At 42.5% G+C, this 25,663-nt stretch overlaps 2 protein-coding genes across 2 annotated transcripts; both read left to right on the forward strand.

The window, feature by feature from the left end:
• The first annotated feature begins 1,080 nt into the window (after positions 1–1,080).
• taf5l (TAF5-like RNA polymerase II, p300/CBP-associated factor (PCAF)-associated factor) lies at positions 1,081–7,413 on the forward strand. Its single transcript, XM_071909003.2, has 5 exons — positions 1,081–1,240; positions 1,815–1,956; positions 3,568–3,672; positions 3,971–4,731; positions 4,984–7,413. The coding sequence occupies exons 2-5, from the start codon at positions 1,818–1,820 to the stop codon at positions 5,779–5,781; spliced, it is 1,803 nt and encodes a 600-aa protein (XP_071765104.1). The 5' UTR covers positions 1,081–1,240; positions 1,815–1,817; the 3' UTR covers positions 5,782–7,413.
• A 1,585-nt stretch (positions 7,414–8,998) lies between these two features.
• capn9 (calpain 9) lies at positions 8,999–25,663 on the forward strand. The gene is made up of 20 exons (XM_071908986.2): positions 8,999–9,284; positions 11,602–11,671; positions 12,432–12,550; positions 13,419–13,552; positions 14,280–14,448; positions 16,106–16,189; positions 17,044–17,129; positions 17,570–17,647; positions 17,769–17,929; positions 18,770–18,927; positions 19,983–20,191; positions 20,772–20,808; positions 21,356–21,436; positions 21,579–21,636; positions 22,150–22,214; positions 22,644–22,712; positions 22,818–22,896; positions 23,619–23,735; positions 24,333–24,391; positions 25,281–25,663. The coding sequence occupies exons 1-20, from the start codon at positions 9,078–9,080 to the stop codon at positions 25,305–25,307; spliced, it is 2,067 nt and encodes a 688-aa protein (XP_071765087.1). The 5' UTR covers positions 8,999–9,077; the 3' UTR covers positions 25,308–25,663.

Raw genomic sequence — 25,663 nt, forward strand, 5'->3', positions numbered from 1 at the left:
ACATTCACGAGAATCTAATTAAAACAGGCATGTACAAGAAAATGCCACTATATGTAAAATAAAAAAAAGAAGAAAAAAGCAAGGCAGCCTGTGGCATTTTTTGTCCTTTTTAGTCATAATTTCCTAGTTATTTAAAATAAACCACTGCCGACAAAGAGTTGAAGTGGTTCCTAGCTGCACACTGCACCCAAAATGAGTAGAACCTCCTTGGAGTAACGTTAGACCCTCACTGAACCATAATATCCATAATATCATATCATGACATATGGAAAGCGGTTTGACATTGTTTTGTAGATATGTTAGGCCTACATGTATCCAGTCATAATTGCTATCATAGTTTTTGACAAGAGAAAATCTAGATTTGAGTGAATACATGTTATAACGTCTTCTTGCCAAAGCTACTCTCGTCATGACTTAATATCACTAGGTGTCGACCTTGAGGCAAACTTTCTATGTAGCCTACCAATTTAACAAGCAAAAATGTATAGGCTAATTATATGGAACTTAATCTTCTGATGGATGGACGAGTAAACGTGAAAGACATTTATTTTTAGTTGGTCTAAATTGGTCATAACATTGATATACATCGATACTTCCTGTGGTGTATAGGGAGAAGTCACGCCAAACTCCCTTCGTAAATCATGATATGACGATTTAAGAGAATCATTAGGAGACACTCATCAATTCGGCTTGCACCCGATAGGCCCACAACAATCCGCACTTGAAATTTCCAAGTAATTACAAACTTGTATTATTGGTTCACCTGTGCTTTTCACTAAAATGCACACTGGGAGCGGATTTTATTCAAATAAAATTCTGCTTGGTGTTTTACATGTGTGCCGAATTTTCCAGTGGCCACTAAGGATTCATGAATGATGTCAAGTGATATTATATGAGGTATGTTTCTCTGCCGGTAAGCGAAGCCACATTAAATTGACTGGATTTTTATTGAGGATAGACCGCCAGGTGCAAGAACGATCCAGGCAGAGGTAGTAGATCAACGATACATTTACCCATTAAACGATCCAGGCGGATGTAGTAGATCGTCGATAAATTTACCCACCAAGATGAAAGCGGCGAGCTAGCTTAGCCGTCTGATGGAGGTGGACCATGGGGTGGAAAACCACGATGGAGTGGCGACGAAAGGCAGAGGCGTAGTTTCAGCTGGAAACCAAGTTGCATAAAACCTGATCATCGTGCATGCAGTAACTGACCGCTGAGGAGAACAGCACGATATGCAGTGAGTAACGATTCTCAACGGGTGTTTGTACAGAACCGGATTCTCGCGCTAATCCCGCTAAAAGTTTGGACTGGCCAGGCCCATTCCACTGCTAGCTAGCTAGCTTAATGCAGCATCCTTATCACTAAAGGAAACCTGACAGCACTACGTGGGATTTTGTCATGGTACCCGATGGATTATGCCGTTGCATTAGTTGGTATATATCTCAGAAGGTCAGCAAAGGCGTTTCCCGTGTCTCTGCTTCAGTGAGACAGCATTAGCTTGCTAAATTATTCTAGGTAGCTTGCTAGCTAGTTAGCTATAGCTACTGGAGAGATGCTATGTTAAGGTCTGTGAGGGTTAAGTTTGCCATGGAGATCCTGAATCAGAATTTGAGAACTAAACTGTAATGGACCTGTGTTTTGTAATAATTTGTATTCATGAGTAACATCTACACTGAATTAAGCCAGTGGAAAGCTGTAACTACTGATCTTGTGATTGACAAGATGAGAAAGCAGTTGTGTTCAGGTGTCTTCCCCTGTCTGAAACCTTCTCCACCTCTCAGCTGTTTAACTCTGGTGTTTTGGCTCCTCAGGCCATGAAGCGGGTTCGCACTGAGCAGATCCAGTATGCCGTGACTCAGTACCTGAAGCGGAGACAGTATGTGGACACTGAAGGCTCCCTGAAAGGAGCCAAACTCTTCCAGTCAGCTGAGGAGATGGCTGCCAACCTCACAGGTGAGAAAGTGAAGATGATGTAGTTGCTGTAAATTGGTCAGATAGTGAAAGAATACACAGTGCAAAAGCATCCAATGTGCAACCCACTGAGAGCCAAGAGAGAATCTACTGTGTTCTTAAACACTGTCTAGGTAAAGTCATTCATATGAGAGTTGGAACCGGGCTGCCTTCATTTAGTAAAGGAACCAGAATTTGTCTTGGTGACACTGGTGCAGGAAAACATCAGCAACTTATAGAGTAACACAGTGCAGTCTGACATGGTGCAGGGACACCAGCTGGGCGAGAGTTCAATAAGTTGGGATGTAAAGTCAACACCAATACATAGACACTAAAGCTGTGCGTTTGTTCAGTTGCACCATGGAGACTTATGGTACATCTCTGCTTAACTAGCAGAGTGGGAAGTTACCACTAACCAGAACATTGTTGCAGACATTGATGTTTTCACCTTCTGTTTCCAATAATATGCATGCCAAATTCTTTTTTTTTTCACGGCGCAATTAACATTTGCCAAATCAACATTAGGTAACTTGCGTGATAGCGAGAAATAAGCATAAATTTTGCTGATTTAACATTATCAAATGTTAACAAATACATATGTTATCTAGTACAAAGTATGAGGATTCATTTGTAGTTTGTCTCCCATATCATTACCACCACAGACATAAATCTATGTGTATTACTAGATGTAACTAAAACAGACAACAATAGTGACATCAAGTGGTTTAACCGTTAATTTCAGCAGGGTAAAAGTTATGTAGTTAGGCCTAATGCAATTCCCACTATGATGACATGATTTTATTGTTAGCTAGCTAAAATTGAGTTTGGTTCTTCATCAATTCAGTGATCTAATTTCATGTTGCTGACATAAGCAGTCTGTATTTGTTCCTCTGGGTCCAGTGAGTTTTCCCATCTATCAGATTGATGCTCCATGTCAACAGATGTTTTACAGAAGACTTTACGCCTAGTAGAGGTTTGGTTTAAGTTTTAAATTGGAACTTTAGTCATGTAAACTCAGATTTAGTGAAAATGTATCTTAAAACTAGATTATTGACAGTAGACTATAAGATAAGATGCACTTTATTGATCCCCTAGGGGAAATTCGGGTGTCACAGCAGCAATGTACAGTACAGTAGCAGAACAAAGTACCGGGAAGGTAATAAAAAACAATAGAATTGTTTAGTTAGTTTATTTGCACATTTTTTTAAAAGAAAAGTAAATAGAAATAAAGTTACATGTGCAGGTGAGGTAGAAACCCACTACGAGCTTATCTAAAAACCTCACCTAAAAGAGAGAAAAAATATATATATAAATAAAATAAAAACAAAAAATAAATAAAAAAATAATATTAATTATCAAATATAAAACCGCACATCATCAGTTACCCAGCTTTGGTTGGTTAGCAAAGCTGCTTATTTGTTATTATTTATTATTCATATCACTGTTCTCCCCCTCATCAATTTTAGGGACTTACCACCTCTGCTAACAGCTTTCCTGTGCAAGACTGACTAGTCCAGTGTGAGAGGGGTGATGGATTAGTTATGGATGATATATGTTATCACCAACTAATGCACCTCATCTCTCTCTCTTCTGTCTTTCTGTCTCTCTGAGCAGTGCAGACGGAGTCGGGCTGTGCCAACATCGTCTCTGCTGCACCTTGCCAGTCTGACCCGCAGCAGTATGAGACACAATACTCCAGACTGCGCACCTTTCTCTCAGGTACTACATCCACATTCCTGTTGCATCATTATTTTATTCCTTGCATAACTAGAGATTATGTGTGTATTTTCACAGATGAGTGTGGTTCTGTGTAGCTCAATGAGTAGAGCACCAACATTAGCATGATTGACAGTTTGTTTGTCACTGGGGCGCCCATCCTAAAAATGTCTGCACTGATGGCATTGTCAAGTGCTTTGGATACAAGTGTTCACCAAATTGCAGATGTTAGGCCTTCTTGGATGCTGTAGATGTTGCTGTTCATCACAAAACGACCTCTATTTTTATTTCCCCTCTGTAGAAACGGAGGTGCCATGGGCGAAGGAGGTGAGCAGCATCCTGTACCCGCTCTTTGTGTACCTCCACCTGGACATGGTGCGCTGCGGCCTGAAGGGGGCAGTAGACGGTTTCTACAGCCGTTTCCACAGCGCCTTCCTCCAGGACGGCGAGCAGCGCACCACCGTCGAGCAGCTCCGCCACATTCTGACGGCGCAGGACGTCACAGCCAACGCCAAGCTGAACGCCTTCCTGGAGCACAAGTACGTGGTCCACCTGACGGAGCCGGCCTACAGCTACCTGCTGCGCTTCCTGCAGAGCGAGGACAACGGCGCCCTCTGCCGGGCGCTCAGCACCCACGTGCAGGTGGAGGTCACCGCCTCCAGGCGCATCGACTACCAGCTCTACGGGGCGGCCGGCGGACCGACCGCTGCCCCCAACTCCACCTCCTCCTGGGCGGGGGTGGACGGGGCGGAGGGAGGGGAGGGGGTGGAGGTGCCGGCGGGGATCCCGCAGAGCGAGGCGGCCCTGGAGGCTCTGCAGGACTGTATCAAGAAAGTACGCGAAGGCCCGCCCTCGCTCACCACCGTGTGCTTCTACGCCTTCCACCACACGGAGCAGCTGCTGAACGCCGCCGAGGTTTCGGCCGACAGCCGGCTGCTGGCCGCCGGGTTCGACAGCTCCACCGTGAAGCTGTGGAGCCTCAGAGCCAGGAAGCTGAAGGCCAAACCACATCAGGCCGACGTGTCGCACATCCGCCTGGCGTGTGACGTGCTGGAGGAGGAAGTGAGTGACTGGAGGCATGAATGTGGTCTGGTTGTTGATTCAAATCAGAGCTAGTTTACAGCACAGGTTGACATGGTTTATGTAATGTTATGGATAATTGATTGAAACAGCAGACAAAACCAAACATGTTTTAATACGCTAAAAAATTAATTGACATAGCTTACAAACTGTCCTGTAAGACAAGGACAGGTGATGTAAGATAACATTTACAGATGACTTTTTATTTTTCATTGCCATATCATCTCTCCTCAGGTGGATGAGGAGGACGGCTCCGGCAGTGAGATCAAGACGCTGCGCGGCCACAGCGGCCCGGTGTTTCGCACCGCCTTCCTGACGGACAGCTCCGGCCTGCTGTCCTGCTCCGAGGACACGTCCATCCGGTACTGGGACCTGGGCAGCTTCACCAACACGGCGCTCTACCAGGGCCACGCCTACCCGGTGTGGGACGTGGACGTCAGCCCCTGCAGCCTCTACTTCGCCAGCGGCTCCCACGACCGCACCGCCCGCCTCTGGACGTTCTCCCGCACCTACCCTCTGCGGCTGTACGCCGGCCACCTGGCCGACGTCGACTGCGTCAAGTTCCACCCCAACTCCAACTACCTGGCCACCGGCTCCACAGACAAGACTGTCCGCCTGTGGAGCACCCAGCAGGGGGCGTCCGTGCGCCTCTTCACGGGCCACCGCGGCCCGGTGCTGTCGCTGGCCTTCTCGCCTAATGGGAAGTACCTGGCGTCCGCCGGCGAGGACCAGAGGGTGAAGCTGTGGGACTTGGCATCGGGGACGCTGTTCAAAGACCTGCGGGGACACACGGACAGCGTCACCAGCCTGTCCTTCAGCCCGGACAGCAGCCTGGTGGCGTCGTCCTCCATGGACAACTCGGTCCGGGTGTGGGACATCCGTAACTCCCACGGCGGGACGCCGGCGGACGGCTCGTCCAGCGAACTCGTGGGGCTTTACACTGGAAACACCAGCAACGTGCTGAACGTCCAGTTCATGGCCTGCAACCTGCTCCTGGTGACAGGAACCGCACAAGAAAAAGCAGAACAGTAGCGACGGCCATCTTGTTTCGTGTGTTTTATGTGTAGAAGAAACACTTTAATGTCTCCAATTTTTCTGTTTGTTTGAAGAAACGGCCTCCATGCAGACAGACTGTCCTTCTGTCTTTCTCATGTGCTTTCTCCCCTGAGCCAACCACCAAGAGCTTCCATCGGTCATTTGCCAAACTGAAGTGCAGGTCACCACAAATACAATTATTACTGTTACTTTCACTAGTTCTTTGCATAGGAAAAAAAACAAGGTTTAGTATCATCACTTTACTTTTAACGCATAATGTTCATCCTTCAGAAATTAGAGTTTAGATGATCCTTCGTAGAAAAAGCATCGTTTTGACGTTGTTGGTATTCTCTAGTTGCCAGAACTGCTGCACTAGATCTCAGTATTGAAGAATTCATCGCTTCCTCATGTCCCTGATGTTAAATAGGTGTAAACTGTAGATGGGCATGACTGGGATGATGTGAGGGTGTAGAATATGGGTGTAGTGCCTTGGTGGTCGACAGCTGTTTACCCTTCTCTCACGCACAAGTTTTATATGATCTATGAAGCGCTTAGAAATGTGACTGTGGGAAGATATCACTGCTGGGTAAAAACAAAATCACATATCTGCGAAGAATACGTTTACCAGGAATGGGGGAAAAAAATGCTTATATTCTACTTGGCACTCAGAATTTCTTTTTAGTGACACAATGGTGTTGTGAAAAGTCACTCAACACAGAAGTGACCATGGAAATGTTCAATTTGAGTAAGATGTTCATCAATTTGCCGAAATAGAAATGTGACTGAATAGAAAGTAATATTCTGGAGTAAAGCAGCTGCTCAGTATACAGAGTGTACAGAATATTGGAACCACCACCTAAATATTGATTTGCACGCCATTTTACACAATTTATGTCTTCTTTAACCTGTCTCCTACTCTTCTACATCTCTTCCCTATGATTGGAAGTGTATGTAACAAGTGAGATCAATAACTTTCTCCTGGTCAATCCATTTCACAGGATGTGATCCTAATATTCAGTACACTTGTGCAATGCTTATGAAGGTTAAATACAGCTTGAAGGCAGATTGCTGTTCTCGGAGAAATTCATATCTGCAAAAAGTACAATTTTCAGGAACGTCGAATGTTATTGCATCGACGCCCATGGAGTTTTGAAACTATAATTTGGGGTTTTCAGAGGTCTCAAGGGCCCAAAAGTAAAAAAAACTCACCCATAAACTTTAATTTCTAGTGTTTCTTCCCACAGCAGCAGTGAAAGTTTGGGTAGAAAGTGTAAATAGCCTTGTCAATTAAATTTCTAAAAATTGATGGCTGTATTTTTCGCACTGTTCCGCGAGTGGCATTATTTGTACAATGCTAAAAAAAGTGTAAATATATTTTTGTAATATCTTGGCTACCTTTTTTGTTATTCTATGTCAGGAGAGAGTTGACACCTGGTGCATGTGTTTTATCTGGGCGACAAAGTATTGAGAAAGATTTCAGCTGAAGTTGATTTGGTCTTCCTGGTTTGGTTTCATACAGTTGAAGGTCTGGATGTTACAGCCAGTCCTTCATGTCCTTTATGTTCGTCAGCAAACTTCTGATCCCTCCTGTAGCCCAAGACAAGAAATAAATAACAGAATCTATTTGAACAGATGCTTCAGTTTTTCTTTAAGTCTTATCAGGTGTCATGCTTCGTTGAGACTGTTAGCTGAATGCTGGACTTGATTGATCTTGTGCGTTTCCATTCAACATTAACACTTCACTGCCTATTAAACGCTGTTGTCAATGAATGTAAACCGGACATACCAGAATTCATGCTCTAGTTAACTCCAAACATAGAAATAGAATGGATAGACATGCTCTCCCCTGGCTAAGATTGTCAACACATTAAATGTGGATCAGAATTATACAGATGTTATTTCTAATCCCCTATTTTGTAATCCAGGATCAGACTGATCTTGCTGATTTTGTCAGTTTTTAAACAAATATCAGACGGCTTCATTCTGATCCAGATAAACAAGATCAACATTACAGAATCCAGACTGTCAGTCTTTAATAAACCTCTGTCTCACCACCTGTTGGACAAATAATGTTACAACAGCTTGCTGGGCCAAAAAGACAGGAGGGAACAGGATGGAAAAGAGTAAGACAGTTTGTATGTTACTTTCACTCACTTATCTGCACAAGTATACAATGAATTTATAGACAAAATTCTCATTGGAGGCAAAAATAATTCAAAACTAAACTTCCCATTTCTCTGCAAACTGGGATCAAGATCATCCTGATTTCTGGCAGTAAAACAATCTCTGCTTTTGGGTTTTGAGAAACACAGAAACAATATATCAGCTTGATTGATGAGAATCTCAGCTATCAGTTTTGAAAAACGGCAATTTTCAGATTTAATCCAATCTGATTCCTGAAATCCAATCAGAAAATCTTTGAAACACTGGACCCTGGTGCATCATGGTAATCTCCCTCAGTACAGAAGAAGACGTTTCAACTGAAAGTTAAAATGTTCATCAATAGGATGCCTTTGCCATGGAAACGCGTCACATCTTCCCTTCCACCACACCATGGCAGCGTTATCAAATGTGCTATGACAGCTTCATTAAAGTGGTAATTCATGAGGTTCTCCTTTTTCATTTAGTCTCCATCTTTGGGGCTAAGTGATCACCTGTCAATCAAACAGTGTGTGGGCGGGACTGTGGCACTGTGGTACCTTTTTCCTTGGGTTTTCTCTTGAAGTTTGAGTTTCTCTTTTCTTTGTCTGTTCGCTGCTCATGCTAACTACCCAGTTCTTCTTCTTCTGTTGATTCCAAACAAACCGGAAACGTAAAACACATCACTTCCTGTGCGGCAGAGGATTTTTCCCAGGAAAGAGCTACCAGACACCGGCTGTTAGAACAGACAGTGGAGAAGCTTTAACTGGAAATAGGTTGGATCACTACTGTATTAGATGAATCAATAAAAAGTAACAAAACAGACATTTATCTGTATGAAAATGTCACAGATTATTACCTGTTTAATTTCTCTGACAGCAGATCGTCAGGAATGAATTCTCCTGCAGGCCAAGCCCAGCGAGAGAGAGAGAGAGAGAGAGAGAGAGAGGGAGAGGCACCAGCACAAGGGGCGAGGTCCACCGGCGAGGAGGACAAACCTGTTTCTGTCTGGAGGGTGTGTACCTACCAACCCTACCAACCTGACGAGCTTGTCCCTCCATCACACCTGCACAGATCAAACACACTCACTCACACTCACACTCACACACTCCATCTCCCCACGCTGAGGTCTCTCTCTCTCTCTCTCTGGGAAGATGCCTCTCCACTCCACCCTGTCCGGCGGGAGCTCCAAGGCGTCCCGGGCCGTGGACACGCAGGCGGACGGGAAGTCGTTCGAGCAGCTGAGGCAGGAGTGTCTGCAGAGGAAGGTTCTGTTCGAGGACCCCGACTTCCCCGCCGCCGACGCCTCGCTCTTCTACAGCCAGAGCGTCCCGCTGCAGTTTGAGTGGAAGAGGCCCGGGGTACGTACAGCCTGCAGCCCGACATGCCGCAGTTTACATTACAGGTGTTTAGATGATGCTCCTGTCTAGAGGAACGTCCAGTGGGTGAGCGAGTGGGAGTTCAAGAAATATGACTGGAATCGAACCTGTGACCTTTCAGTGATGGCATGCAGGCTCTGACAAATTACTGCCTGAGCACCTTTAACCTGAGAGGAACACTGTTATAATGAAGTATAAAATGTTCTTTTTATTGTACTTTTACTGTACTTTTTAATGTAGAATGGATAGAGCACCTTTAACATGAGAGGAATACAGTAATAATGAAGTATAAAATGTACTTTTTATTGTACTTTTACTGTACTTTTTAATGTAGAATGGATAGAGCACCTTTAAGATGAAAGGAATACAGCAATAATGAAGTCTAAAATGTACTTTTTATTGTACTTTTACTGTACTTTTTAATGTAGAATGGATAGAGCACCTTTAACATGAGAGGAATACAGTAATAATGAAGTCTAAAATGTACTTTTTAATGTACTTTTACTGTACTTTTTAATGTAGAATGGATAGAGCACTTTTAACATGAGAGGAATACAGTAATAATGAAGTATAAAATATACTGTTTATTGTAGACCTACGTATGAAAACAGTTTCAAAGTGTGTTACAGTTTAATACAAGAATGATTTTAAAAAAGCAACAATCAACCATAAGTTGCTGTACTAAAGTGTTCTTTGACAGTTAATGAAATGAATACTGACAGTATTAATAACTAGTAAAGACCACTGTTATAGTATTAGGCAGGTAGAGTCAAGTGAGGTCTGTTTATGGACGGTATTATTGCTTTTATTACAATAAGCATTTGTCCGCCCATCATTGCAGAACCAGTTCTGCCAGAACACACTGTAAACAGAGCCCAGCTTCCCCTCTTTCAGCCTGTTTGATAGATTTTCTCCTCTCACATCTCAGGATTATCTGCAGTAAAAGTGTCAGGAATAGTTTTGTTGGCATGCACAGAATGTCCTGTGTTGATTTTGGTCGGACCGGCGGCTGACAAACTGCTTTGAGGTGAGGCTGGGTTCAGCTGAGAACCAGCAGTGCTGCAAAAATACTCAATACCATAATGGAAAAATACTTCATTAAAAGTCAAAGTTCTGCATTCAAAAGTTTACTTCAGCAAAAGTATAGAAGTATTATCAGTAAAATGAACTGAAGTATGAAAAGTGAAAGTCGTCATTCTGTCAGACAGTTAAATTATTGAAGCATTAACCTGTCAGAAGTATTTTAATGTTGTCGGTCTAACTGCTCCATATACAGTTGGAGTTTAAACTCTAACAATGCAACATATTTTATGAGCTTATCGTATGTTTTGCGTGTAAAATCTTTTTCTGCAAAGTAGCTAGTAACTCCAGCCGGTAGATAAATGTAGTGGAGGAAAAGTAGAAAGTTTCACAGAATGGAAATACTTAAGTAAAGTGCCAGTACCTCAAAACTGTACAGTACTTGAGTAACTGTACTGAGTTACTTTCCACCTCTGAAAACCAGTCACTGCCGTTCAGCTTTAATAAGAATATTTATAGAACCTTTATTGAATCCTTGTGAAATTCATACAGTTTATGCAATATTCCCTAGATGTTTTTGAGCTTCAGGTAAATCCTTGACTATTCCAATTGAGCCCCAACATCTTTTTTTGCGATCAACTTCTTATTGAATTTCTCTATAGAAGGGGTTCAGACATTTTACATGGACATTTCACGTTTTCTTAAGAAAAACATACAGTATTTGCCCCCTTACCCCTCCCTCCTCCCCTCCTGCCATCACCCACCGAATTTACAAATATATAAAAATACAACTGAAATGTAATCTGATGACTAACCCACTTTATCCCCATAATTTATCCCCATATTATCCTCCCACACCCAACATCATCAACAACATCTCTAAATGTAAAGTAGCATAAGAAAGGACTTTTTTCTTATTTCTAGCATCTAACACCAAGCAGACGAAGATCCCTGCAACACCTGACCGAGTGTGTGACACTGAAACACAAAACTAGTCAGAACAAATGTGAATCTCACCGCTCAAGCTCATTACCATTACTACACATTTCTGTGTTGGGCGTTCCTGCAGAGTGAATACCTCAGCTGCCTGTGTGTGTGGGGTGTTTTTCTCTGTGTGTTCGTTCCGCTGACTGGGACTTTGGTCTGATGAACACGCCTGGAATGTGAACACACCTTCCCAAGGCAGCGGTGTCACCTCTCACCTGTCGCTCCTCCTGAAGAACACACCAACCTGTTCCTCCGCTGTTTCCTCATCGTGTCGCCCCTCTCTCTCCTGCAGGAGCTCTGCGACAGCCCCAAGTTCATCGTCGGAGATGCCAACAGGACGGACATTTGCCAGGGACAACTGGGTTGGTACTCAAGTTTTCTGTAAAAAAAAAAAATATGAAGAGAGACAGATCATGGCCTCTAGTGCTGGAACATGCAAAATGTAAAAAAGATCCATTCTCAAAAATAATACCAAGGCAGACTTTTAGCAATGAAAAATATGAAAAATGCCTTTATTATATTGGCTTACCACCGGCACGTTTCGGCTTACATGCCGTTCGAGCCGAAATGCATCAGTCACATTTTTACATTTTTACATTTTGCAAATTCCAGTACTAGAGGACATGATCTCTCTCTCTCTCTTCATGATCTCACTCCCTGGTTTACAAGAACACCTTTTTTGACACCAGCGCTCTTTGTATCTTCTCTTCTATCTGTAAAAAAGACTTTATTTTATATACTTATTGCATCAAGAAGACATTATAAAATAACGTAAAGTAAAATAAAAACTGCTAAAGAGGAAGGTCCATAATTGCAATAGAAGGTACTTTGTTCATACAAGGTTTTTGTTTGTACAAAGTCTGGTCGTAAAGGTGTAACATGAGTAACCCATTTTTCCCAATTTTCATCAAATTTGTCTTTTTAAGTTCTCAAATTAAAGGTTATCCATTCCATTATAAATACACTATACACTAAATCAATCCAGGGAAATTCATACTTTAAGACTTATTTGAAGTCCTATAATATTTCAATCCAGTCTTATCTTGGATTAGGTCATCTTTACCCACACCTTTTTACTCCATTACCCTCCGTTACCCACAATGCACCTGTCTGTCACCACAGGGGATTGCTGGCTCCTGGCAGCCATCGCCTCCCTGACCCTCCATAAAGACGTCCTGGCCCGAGTCGTGCCCCACGACCAGAGCTTTGACCGCGGCTACGCCGGCATCTTCCACTTCCAGGTACACCGGCTCCTTCAGCTGACTGATCTGTGAGCAGAGATGGTGTGTTGGCTGAGACCTCTCACTCTGGAGCCTCATGTTTGAAGACCCCTGCTGGTCTGGGATCAAACCCCAACACGACTTTCTCTCCTCTGTCTCGCTCTCTATCTGTTTATCTGTCTGTCGCTCAGGGAGGAGAAAATGTTAAGAGGAGCCACTCCCACTCTCCTTTAAAAAACAAACTGATAAACTACTCAGATGAGAGCAGAGGGGAGGGGGAAATCTGTGTGCAGTCTGTATGAGGAAATATCTGTGGAATATACATAACAACAGGCCTCACTTATCACTGTTTCAGGCATGCGACACTGAAGGTTGTTGAAATGCGAAATGATTTAAAACTCACTAATTTCTCATTTTCACTGGGGAAAGGAGATGTTTAATGCACATAGAAATCTGATGGGCACAAGCTGTATTACCAACTCCACTTGTCAGTTCAATACAGAAACACTCCCAGCTGTCAGTGCTGATGAGTGAACTGGCAACCTTCTGACTGTAACCACAAAACCAAACTGGTATAAGCAAAATATTTGATCATAGCATTTAGCAGGACATGCATGCACATGTCAAATAACCAGTGAAGAGTTTTCTTCCAAAATTAGATTTCCACCAGTTAAGATAAGTGATGCATATTCGTCCAAACTGACTAATATCACAAAATGAAAACAAATTCTAGCATTTTTTTTTTTAAAGGATAGTGGTTTACTTAAAGTCCTAGGTTGATGCACATCCCAGATCCTCTATATTTTAAAGATGATGAATAATAAGCTTCAGGCAGTGGATAAAATGGTAAAAAAACGAACAGTTGAGTGACGTTTCCTCTGTTCTTCAGTTCTGGCAGCACAACAAGTGGCTGGACATCGTGGTGGACGACCGGCTGCCGTCGGTCAGGAACCGCCTGGTCATGGTCCACTCCGCCTCCAACAACGAGTTCTGGAGCGCTCTGCTGGAGAAGGCCTACGCCAAGTACTGCTCCTCAAACACCTGAATATGAAACACTCCCTGTCCCGCACGTCTTCCCCCAAATCCCATCCTCATCTGTCCTGCCTTTCTCCTTTCTCCCTCTTCCTCACCTCATTCTTATCCTTGTTCCTTCTTACATCTGATCTCTTGTCTTCTTAAAAAAAAAGCTTTCAGCATATTGGTTCTCTCTTCATTTAATTGCTCAATTGTGTGTTTTGTGAATTGGTTCCTCATTTAAAAGCCTAATGCATCCCACAGTGTCCCTACCATTGAATAGGTTTGGTGGGTCACCCTGCCCTAAAGAGCTTTCAATGGAGAGTTTTAGTGTCCCATGATGGTGTAAATGCTGTTTCAGAGGCTTTTCCACCCTGAGAAAAAAGAAAATTCTGGGAGGAAACACTGAATATTTGTCATTTTTTGGTATGAAAATGGACAAATTTTAAGATATTGAATATCAGCACAAAATTTCAACTATCTGTCTAAAAATATCAGTATCGTATCGGCCTTCAAAACCCATATCGGTCCAATCCTACTCTGAATAAGAGCATCAGCTAAATGACTAAAATCTGACTTACTTCTTCACAAATCTTTACTTCTTTTCTGACCAATCCCATGCAACTCTTGGCATAATTTTGAGTTTTGTGTTCAGTTCAGTTCAGTGTTTTTGTGTATCAGTTATTCCATTAAATCCATATTAAACCAGTTGCGGTGTGTCTTCCCATCCACTCAGACTGCATGGCAGCTACGAGTCTCTGAAGGGAGGCAGCACCATGGAGGCCATGGAGGATTTCACAGGCGGAGTGGGGGAAGTGTACGAGACGAAGAAAGCTCCAGACAATCTGTTCAGCATCATGAAGAAAGCTCTGGACAGAGGATCCATGCTGGGATGCTCCATAGATGTAAACAACTCTTCATCTAATAAAACAGAGGAGAGGAGAGGAGAGGAGAGGAGAGGAGAGGAGAGGAGAGGAGAGGAAGGTAGGGTAGGGTAGAGTAGATGAGATTAAAGACGAGTAAAATAGATTAAAGAACAGTAGAGAAGAGCAGAGTAGATCATATTAAAGAAGGGTAGATAGAGTAGAAATAGAATAGTTTAAATCCATCCATTATCTAGAGACCAAGAGCAGGGCCACAACACCCACAGAAATGTTTCAGAGCTTTGATGTCTGTCCTCTCTCCTCCTCCTCTCTTCTCTGTCCTCTCTCTCTCCCTCTCTCCTCTGTCCTCTCTCCTCCTCCTCTCTCCTCTGTCCTCTCTCTCTCTCTCCTCTGTCCCCTCTGTCCTCTCTCCTCCTCCTCTCTCCTCTGTCCTCTCTCTCTCTCTCCTCTGTCCTCTCTCCTCCTCCTCTCTCCTCTGTCCTCTCTCTCTCTCTCCTCTGTCCCCTCTGACCTCTCTCCTCCTCCTCTCTCCTCTGTCCTCTCTCTCTCTCTCCTCCGTCCCCTCTGTCCTCTCTCCTCCTCCTCTCTCCTCTGTCCTCTCTCTCTCTCTCCTCTGTCCCCTCTGTCCTCTCTCCTCCTCCTCTCTCCTCTGTCCCCTCTCTCCTCCTCCTCTCTTCTCTGTCCTCTCTCTCTCTCTCCTCTGTCCCCTCTGTCCTCTCTCCTCCTCCTCTCTCCTCTGTCCTCTCTCTCTCTCTCCTCTGTCCTCTCTCCTCCTCCTCTCTCCTCTGTCCTCTCTCTCTCTCTCTCCTCTGTCCCCTCTGACCTCTCTCCTCCTCCTCTCTCCTCTGTCCTCTCTCTCTCTCTCCTCCGTCCCCTCTGTCCTCTCTCTCCCTCTCTCCTCTATCCCCTCTGTCCTCTCTCCTCCTCCTCTCTCCTCTGTCCCCTCTGTCCTCTCTCCTCCTCCTCTCTCCTCTGTCCTCTCTCTCCCTCTCTCCTCTGTCCCCTCTGTCCTCTCTCCTCCTCCTCTCTCCTCTGTCCCCTCTGTCCTCTCTCCTCCTCCTCTCTCCTCTCTCTCTCTCTCCTCTGTCCCCTCTGTCCTCTCTCCTCCTCCTCTCTCCTCTGTCCTCTCTCTCTCTCTTCTCTGTCCCCTCTGTCCTCTCTCCTCCTCCTCTCTCCTCTGTCCTCTCTCTCTCTCTCCTCTGTCCCCTCTGTCCTCTCTCCTCCTCCTCTCTCCTCTGTCGTCTCTCTCTCTCTCCTCTGTCCCCTCTGTCCTCTCTCCTCCTCCTCTCTCCTCTGTCCTCTCTCTCTCTCTCCTCTGTCCCCTCTGTCCTCTCTCTCCTCCTCTCTCCTCTGTTCTCTCTCTCTCTCTCTCGCTCTCTCTCTCCTCTGTCCCCTCTGTCCTCTCTCTCTCCTCCTCTCTCCTCTGTTCTCTCTCTTTCTCTCTCTCTCTCCTCTGTCTCCTCTGTCCTCTCTCCACTCTCCTCTCTCTCTCTCTCTCTCTCTCTCTCTCTCCTCTGTCCCCTCTGTCCTCTCTCCACTCTCTTCTGTCCTCTTTTCTCTCTCCTCTGTCCCTTCTCCTCTTTCCTTATCTGGCCTCTCTCCTCTGTCCTCTCTCCCTCCTCTGTCCTCTCTCTCTCCTCTCCCCTCTCTCTCTCTCCTCTCCTCTCTCCTCCTCCAGATCACCAGCTCTGCAGAGTCTGAGGCTCAGACGGCCAGCGGTCTGGTGAAGGGACACGCTTACTCCATCACTGGCCTGGAGGAGGTGAGACAGACTTCACTGTGTATCTGTCTTGTTCCTTCAGTCCTGCACTGCTAATCTGTGAAAGCAGGTGATGGAAAAAGGAACGTTACTTTAGTTTAGTTGCATCTACTGGGAAGCCACATGAGCAGGTTTAACTTTAACTTCAAGAGGTTTAATCCAAAACCTGTTTGCATGAGGAAAAGATAACAATGATACAGTGATGTAAACCTCACAGAAATGCATTTAACTCTGTGCTTTTATCCTAAATCACTGCTGTAACAACCATTCAGCTCTCGTTTCCAAGAAAGACCTGAGAAAAAAAATAATTCATAAAATTGACAAAGAAAATATACAACACAGTTCAGTCATAAAGTATGTTTCAGCAGTCATAGGTTATAAAACATTATAAAACATCGGAAAAAAAAAAAAACATGAAAAAAATACAATATACAAAGCAATTGCAGTATAAACATTGTCGAAAATGTGAGATATCATTGCTTTAAAATCATTTCAGGGGACGAGAAATTCTGAGTTCATAGTGCTTTGCAGCCTGTTCTATTTATAAGGTATACTGGAGTTTATGTATGGAGAATATAAAACGAACCAGTCCTGTGATCTGAATTACCGGATTCAAAAATCAGTAGAGAGGTGAGGTACAAAGGTTTATTCGTGTACATGTATGTGCTGAGTGAGTTTCCTGAACCTTCGGCTTCGAAACCTGTTCAAATCCAGTGTGTAACATCAAACGTACATGTGCATCCGTGGGAAAAATCAGCCTCCTCTTTCTTTCTTCACCCCCGAGAAAAACAAAAACCCAGTTCGGTCCCAGTGTTTGCAGAAGTGTGTTTTGTGTGTGACATCATGCTGATCCTCAGGTGAACTACAGAGGAGGGAAGGTGAAGCTGATCCGTGTCAGGAACCCCTGGGGACAGGTGGAGTGGAACGGCCCGTGGAGCGACAAGTAAGAATAAAGTAAACTGTAATCTGTAAACTGTATTTCAACTCTCGGATACACTGAATGTGAAAAAAAATGAGAAAAAGGTCAACCAGGAAATAGATGCCTTTTTATCCACATCAGTCATGAACTGCTGACCAGCAGTTTTCCAGCCCTCTGATATGTTGTTATGTCCTCTTTCCTTCAGCTACTCTTGGAGAACAATTTAGAAAGCTTTATCATTAAAAAGCAACGTGTTTAGTATTAAAAACAAACGCATTTTGGCTGCAATAGCTTTCGTCAGGGTCTTTGTTGGTTGGTTTTTAATAAAAACTTTGTCAATTGTTCTCCTAGAGCAGCTGCATGTTTTCATTCCTTTGGTCCTTTCTGATTCTTGCACCTTGGAGCAGTTGTTTTTGTTTCTGATTGATTTTTTTTTTTTTTTTGCCGTTTCTGTGTTTCTTAAGATCCAGAGAGTGGGATCTGATCGACAGAGCAGAGAAAACCCGCATCCTGCAGAATTCAACAGAGGACGGTGAATTCTGGTCAGTCTTAATGATGGATTTTTTGCAAAATAGAGATCAAAAATATAGAAAATAGAAAAAATATAATTCCCTGTGAGTTTATTGTACTTGGTGATTAAAGCGGGCGTGGTTGTGATTCCAGGATGGAGTTCGAGGACTTCAAGGCGAACTACGACAAAACTGAGATCTGCAACCGGACCCCCGACTCCCTGACCGACAACGTGAAGCGGCACTGGGAGGTCAGCCTGTTCGAGGGGAACTGGATCCGAGGCTCCACCGCCGGAGGCTGCAGGAACTACATCGGTGAGACCGGACTGCAGTGCTGGTGACCTGGGAACTAAAGCTTATTCTGCTGCTGCACTACAGCGACAGCTAAATGTCCAGAAATTAAAGAGACACTAAGTAATCTATAAGCTGTACTGACCTCTTTCTGCAACCAGTTTGAGTTTGGGCTGAAAAGTGAGTCTTGAAAGCCAGAAATCTCAGCAGTTGACAAAATAATCAGTGAAGTCATAAAGTCTTTGGTACTGATTAAAAACCATATCAACCCAGATATTATGGTCATTTTGTGACAGTAAAAATCTTACCTATTGCCTCTTTAAATGTGCATTATGGGAACAGATGGCCTCAACTATCATTCACTCCATTCCGCTCTCTTCTATTCACTCTATTCAATTCTTTTCAACCAATTCAGTGTAATGTGAAAATAAATAAATATAATAATAAACTTTCTTTATTTAACACTTTTCTGAAAACAACAGAAGAAAACAGCAGAAACAACTCACAAAATACAAAGAATAATACAAGCTTAAGCGCAACAAACAACACAATGTCAGGCAAATTAATTTTAATTTTAATTTATTCCAAAATCCACTGATAAACATTTCCACTGAAACATGTGACACATCTACTCCTGCAAAATACTGGCTGGAGTGAAAGTAAAACTATACTACTACTGGTGTATATACACGTTTGGCCTACAAGTAACATTTCAAATGATATAATCAGCTGTTTTTGATTTTCCTTTCTCCAAAATGTAATTATTGTGTTGTTGGTATGAAGCTGTTCAAGCGTAGTCATATTTCAGACGGTTTAAATCACAAAATGCCATCTGAAGCTTTCCTCTTCATCACCGACCCGCAGACACGTTTTGGACGAACCCGCAGTTCAAGCTGGCGCTGGAGGACGCCGATGATGACGACGACGTGTGCAGCGTGGTCATCGCTCTGATGCAGAAGAACAGACGCAAGCTGAGGAAGGAAGGCCTGGACCTGGAGACCATCGGCTTCGCTGTGTACGAGGTCGGACGAACACTTTGATCCTCACATCCTTATTGGCTGGTTTTGGTGGATCCAGTTCACCAGATATGTTTTGGTGCAAAGTAGACGGGCAGAAAGGCAGCAAAGTGAGACACAAGGTTTAAAATCTGTTCAGATATGATGGATAGGATAAAGTTTGTTTGATTACATATTTATTGTAGAATTGATCAATAACACACTGGTTTATCTATGGGAAGCCCTGAAAATGAATTGAACATTTTTATCAGAATCCACACAAATATGCATGAATATATTATTATTATTATTATTGTTAGCAGTAGTAGTAGTTATAGTAGTAGTGTCATCCTGGGTTTCAGTGGAGAGTTTTAGTGTCTCATTTTCATCCCTAGGCTTGGGACAAAATTTAATTATCCAAGCTTTTTTTCCTTTTGTTTCTTTTTTTGTATGTTATTTTATTTCTTCTAAATTACATCAAACTTCTAGGAGATTTGTCTTCTCGGAGATTGTGATATTTGCAAAATATCACAATATTCAATATTATTGAATATTGGCCCAAACTTATTCCACCCTGACAAGAATAAAAGATAGGGGAAACATGATGTAATACTTATATTTTGGGGAATTTATTGGCCTACAAATGGTCAGATTTAAAGATATCCAATATCTATCTATATATAGCACAAAATATCGGCTATCAGCCGCTTCAATCCAATATCCGTATTGGCGTCGGCATTCAAAAACTCATTTTGGTCGAACCCTACTGTGTGCTTTAAAACACATGACTAGATGTCTGGCAGCCTGGGCAGACAAAAAAAGAAAAAAAACAACAACACAAATTGCTTCTTCATCTAAAATTTACCTCTAAACATCATCTCCCCTTTCTCTAACAATCCAAAAAAGTGCAAACCTTCTATTGTCTTCCTGCTGCCCGGCCTTTTCTAATCGTGTTTTGCTGCCTGTTTTGTGTATTTATGTATTTATTAACATCTATCTTTCGTCAGGAGGCCACAGTTGTTAGAAAACTCATAATGTCATCAGTCTAATATCTACCTGTCCTTCTCTCTCTCCCTGTTCAGGCCCCAGAAGACGTGGACCACCTGGGGAAGGACTTCTTTCGGTACCACGCGTCGAAGGCCCGCAGCCGGACCTACATCAACATGAGGGAGGTGTCTGAGCGCTTCACCCTGCCGCCCGGGAAGTACCTGCTGGTGCCCACCACCTTCCAGCCGCACCACGAGGCCGACTTCCTCATCCGCATCTTCTCCGAGAAGAAGGCCGGCGCTCTGTGAGTCTGCAGCTCTCCGTTTAGTTCAGCTGTTTGGACATTTAACGACAGAAAGGAAACAAAAATCCATGTGCAAGTCATATAAAAACCTGAGGATCTAACCCTAAAAGAATCAAAGAAACAGAAAAACATCAACACAACTGAATTTGATGATATGAACAGAGATTGGGGGAGTGGCTCTCTCTGCTTTTTGCTCTCTTTTTTGTAAATTATTCATTAATTTAAATGCTTAATGTATTGCAAAGTTTCCCTACCATTGAATAGATGGATTGGGTCTCCCTGCCTTAAAGAGCTGCTGACCCACCTAAAAGAATTAGTATGGATTTCAATGGAGAGTTTTAGTGTCCCATGATGGTCTAAATGCTGTTTCAGAAAACTTTCCACTCCGACAAAAGTAAAAATTCTGTAGGAAACACTGAGTACTTGTAATTTTCTGGCACGGAAAAGGAAAAATGTAAAGATACTGAATATCAGCATGAAATATCTGTATCGGTATCGGCCTTCTAAAACCCATATTGGGTGAACCCTAGTCTCCTTTGAAACTTTATGGAAAATGAAAACTTTTGGCCTTATTCCACAGGGAGATGGGGAGCACTGTTGATGCTGACCTGCCAGATGTAAGTAGATCGATCTATCTATCTATCTATCTATCTATCTATCTATCTATCTATCTGTCTGTCTGTCTGTCTGTCTGTCTGTCTGTCTGTCTGTCTATCTATCTATCTATCTATCTGTCTGTCTGTCTGTCTGTCTGTCTGTCTGTCTGTCTATCTATCTATCTATCTATCTGTCTGTCTGTCTGTCTGTCTGTCTGTCTGTCTGTCTGTCTGTCTGTCTGTCTAACATTCATCACTGTAGTACTGTGACACATGCTGTATAGGGGGTTTTCAGTGTTATGGAGTAGAGACTAGGGATAAAAACAAGACAGTTTACTGTGTCACAGTAACCTACATTTGGAAACAAATCCATCTTATCACACTATTCACTTTTACATCATCAGCTGCTCTCTGGTTCTAGCTGCTTGGCAGAGATTTAGTTTATTAACTAACAGATGATTCTACACTGTTCCTCCATGACGGAGCCCGACGTGGTTGATAGCAGATTTGTGATGTAACTGCACATCCTTTACAGCCTTGTACTTTAATGCCATGTTGTTCCCATCAGCCGCCCATGCCCAGCCCGCCGGAGGAGGAGACGGACGAGGAGAAAGGCCTGAGGAGGCTGTTTGATCAGCTGGCTGGTTCGGTAAGAGAGCACAGCTCATCCTCATCAGTCCATAGCAGTTATAGAGTTGTCAGCTGGACAGAGAGAGCAGCCAGTAGTAAGCCGCTGGCTGCACAGTATGTATGAACTTCACCTTTTCATCTCAACACCCGTCTGTCTGCAGGACCAGGCCATCTCTGCCAGGGAGCTTCAGCAGATGTTGAATGGAGTTCTCAGCAGAAGTAAGTGAATGAAGAGATCAAATTATATTGTCTTGTTTTTGTCCATCATCCACTTTAGTTTTGTTCTTTTTTCTGTTTCGTTCGATGTTACATGTTTTACAGCCTCCTCGTTTAAAGGTTCCATGTGTAGAATTATAAACCTTAACATACTGAATGATGTCAATAATTATGATAGCTTGGTATAATTATTGTAAACAAATGAGAGTATGGTGGAGTCGATTGGTCTCCTCTATCTCACACTGGTATTGTGCTAGTGTTTCGCAATTTTGCTTTCTGCTGCAAAGAGGACTTGTCCCTTGTAATTATGCTAATGTATCAAAATTAATGTGGTAATGATTTATTAATGCTAAAATGCTACATGTAGCAGCTTAAATCTCACCTGTACAATAGGTATTTTTCTCTCTTCTTTCTGTTTTATCCTTTTAACTAACTACCTACTGACAGACTGACTAATGCAAAGTTGTAATATTATTCCTTGAGTGATTTTCAACTTTTTTAACTCTTTGTCCTCAGGAAGAGAGATCAAATTTGACGGCCTGAGTCTCAGCACCTGCCACAGCATCATCAACCTGATGGACGTATCCTTTCATGTCTGTCATACCAAATATATGACAGCTGCATCAGTCAGTCCACTTCAACTGCTGCAAGTGATGCTTCACTTTGCCACAAACATTTTAAAGTGATATTTTAGTGATGTTTCACATTTACAAACTGGGGAAATTAGGGCAAGGTGATATTCTCTCTCATTCTACGGCCTGGATCTAAGTTTTTAAATGAGTGTTTTTGAAAATCAATAATGACAGCTGGAGAAAACTCCTGATGGCTGACAGCTAAAGTTGGAGGTCAACTTCTTTCGAATTTCTAGGGAGGTATGCATGCTGAAAAGTGAAATATTACTTAGTTATTGTATATATTGTAGTATATATTATACTAGTATAAGTTTTAATTATTGATGAAGTGATTGCCATGATGCTTTTAAAGGCATTTCCCTTGACAGAGTAAACCAGGTGGACAACACAGGGAAGCTGGAGTTCCAAGAGTTCAAGATCTTCTGGGAAAAGATGAAGAAGTGGATTGTATGTGTTGAGTTATGTGTTGATGTTAAAATTGTAACGCTGCTCTGGCTGTGTAGCCGCTGACAGGTTAAAGGTGTGTTGATGATGTTGTTGGTGTTGTTGCAGATGCTCTTCCTGTCTTTTGACACAGACCGCTCAGGGAAGATGTCTTCCTACGAGCTTCGCATCGCCCTCAAAGCTGCAGGTGAGAGCCGACTGCAGGCTGCAGGTTTAAACTCTCTTATCAGTATAGGGATCAGTATTTGTATGTCTTAAATCACTTCTTAAAGAGTAGCTGGCTGATCTTTGGTGCCAGGTGATGTCACCACCTATAGAAGGTGACATCACCTGGCACCAAAGATTAGCCAATAGCAGATGGCAATTTCAGTAGCATGTTTTTTACCATCAGATATCAGGCTTTACACAGATTTGGGTTTGGTGTTCAATTACTCTTTAATACACACTATATTATATATTTCTTATTATTATATATATATATATATTATATATATATATTTTCTCTAAAAAAAAATTAACATTTGTATTTGCTGGGATTCTCATTTGATATTTGTTGGCGGGCCTTTCTGGTTATTTTATTTATTTTTATTTTTTCATGTATTCACTCACAATATCTCACACTGATTCACTTACTGTCCTGGCTGTGAAAACATAACATAAACATAAATACAACAACATTACGTAGTACTAGTAGCTGTAGTCGTAGTAGCAGTAGCAGTAGTAGTAGAAGTAATAGTAGTAACATAGTAGATGAAGAAGTAGAAGTAATCGTAGTAGCAGTAGCAGTAGTAGTAGAAGTAATAGTACTACCCAATTACTCCAATCGTACATTTTAATTGGAAGATTCAGCGCTGCATTAAGTTGACAGAGGGGTCAAAGGTTAACCACAGGTCACTTGCTTCCACTCAGGCATGCAGCTGAACACACCGCTGCTGCAGCTGCTGGGCTTGAGGTTTGCTGACGGAAACTACGACATCGACTTTGACGACTACCTCACCTGCATTGTCCGTCTGGAGAACATGTTCAGTACGTAAACATTAACGTAAAGTTAGGAAGACATCATCATCATCGTCAAATTAATAGTGACAGCTTGGTATAATTACTGTAAACAAATGAGACCATGGTGGAGTCGATTGTTCTCCTCTATCTCACACCAGTAATATTGTCAGTTCTAGAGTTTCTCTACATTAAGACTACATTTCCCATCAGCCCCGTTGCTTCCTGCCCCCCCCTCCCCCTCCCTGAAGAGGATCAACATGTTGGAAGTGATTTTTCCATCTTCCTTTACCTCCTTCCACCATCTGCTGCCAGAAACTCTTTCAGCTTTAGCTCCGTTTGCTCTGGAAGAACAGAACCTCTTCCTGTTTTGTGCCGTAAAGCGATCCAGCAGATTTCCCTCCAGATCCACCAGGTGGAGAAACTATGGAGGATGCAGAGTAGAGGCTGATAGAGGCTGACAGGCTGACCACTGATGGTCTCATTTGTTTATAGTAATATAAACTATATATACTAATGTCTCAAAATTAACATGGTAATGATTTATTGATGTTAAAATGCCACACATAGCACCTTTAAGATATTTATTGTCATATTGTGCTGACTGAATATGCTTTTCTTAACCAGGAGTTTTCCAAGCCTTGGACAAATACAAGCGGGGGAAGGTGAACATGAACATGCTGCAGGTAAACACACATCCTTGTCAGACAGGAGTCAACTCATCTCTGCAAATAAAAATAAAAAAATAACAGATGGGTGGGGTTTATCTGAATCAGGGCAGTTCAGGTGGTGTAAGGTTAGCTGTCAATCAAACTGTATACTAAACTGACTTTCAAATTCTGTCCTGTGGTTGGCTAAACTTTACACACACATTGTAGTGTGCTATGCTGTAAACCCCACCCATCTGGCATGTAAGAGGCATAAAACAAACTATATAGAAGTGTGACCAAGTCAACTTTGCTTGAGTCCCAAGTCAGTCTCAAGTCTTGATGCACAAGTCTCAAGTCAAGTCCCAAGTCTAAATGTAGAACAGCAAGTCAAGTCAGAACAAATCAAGAGTCCAGTATCAATTTAATATCTTAAAGAAAACTAAATATCTAGGACTTTTCAATGCAATGTGGTTTTAATAGGATAAAAACTTGGTAAGAGCATCATGAGTTTGATTTCTATAATCAGTTTCAACTTCAATAAATTCAATCATTCCATACAAATTCAGAAAACAGAATTTAAATTCAGTCATCTGCTGGAACAAATCTCATCACTTTCAATCTAAGTCATTTACACAAACACAAGATCTCAAGTCAAGTCTTTAGAAACCTTTTCAAGTCATCAAAGTACAAGTCAGAGTCAAGTCCCAAGTCACCAGAACCCAAGTCAAGTCAAGTCTCAAGTCTTCTCTTCATGCATCAAGTCAAGTCTCAAGCAATTAAAACTGTGACTCGAGTCCAAGTCATGTGACTCAAGTCCCTACCTTTGAAACTATATCTAACTTTGTGGGACTTTTTTTTTTTTACTTTACTTTGTGATGTTATGGGTGTTGATTTAACTGCAGTTTTTTTTCTTTTCACCTCACAGTTCCTGATGTTGTCCATGAATGTCTGAGGAGGAACTAAAGCAAACAGAAGCCACCAGAAGAACAAACTACAGCAGATGGCCTTAGCAGTGTGTGTTGAATATTCATGCCATAGTAAAACATACATGCATATTCTTTTTCATGTTTTAAACTCTCTGCATCTATTCATTTTAGAAACCTTTCTTTTTTTTTCTATTGAAACTCTGAACGGATAATGTGAGCTTCTATCTGCACTCCAGTGTCTGACCGGGGGATTGGATGTTAAATTTTGATGAAATTGATTAATTTTTCTGTTGGACAAAACTGACTTTGCTTTCACTGCACTCTGCATGATTGGAAAGAAGCAATAAATCTAAATAAAGACTTTGTGTTTGGCATCAATGTT

Source organism: Centroberyx gerrardi, chromosome 3, assembly GCF_048128805.1.
Source record: "Centroberyx gerrardi isolate f3 chromosome 3, fCenGer3.hap1.cur.20231027, whole genome shotgun sequence".
NCBI classification, from domain to species: domain Eukaryota; kingdom Metazoa; phylum Chordata; class Actinopteri; order Beryciformes; family Berycidae; genus Centroberyx; species Centroberyx gerrardi.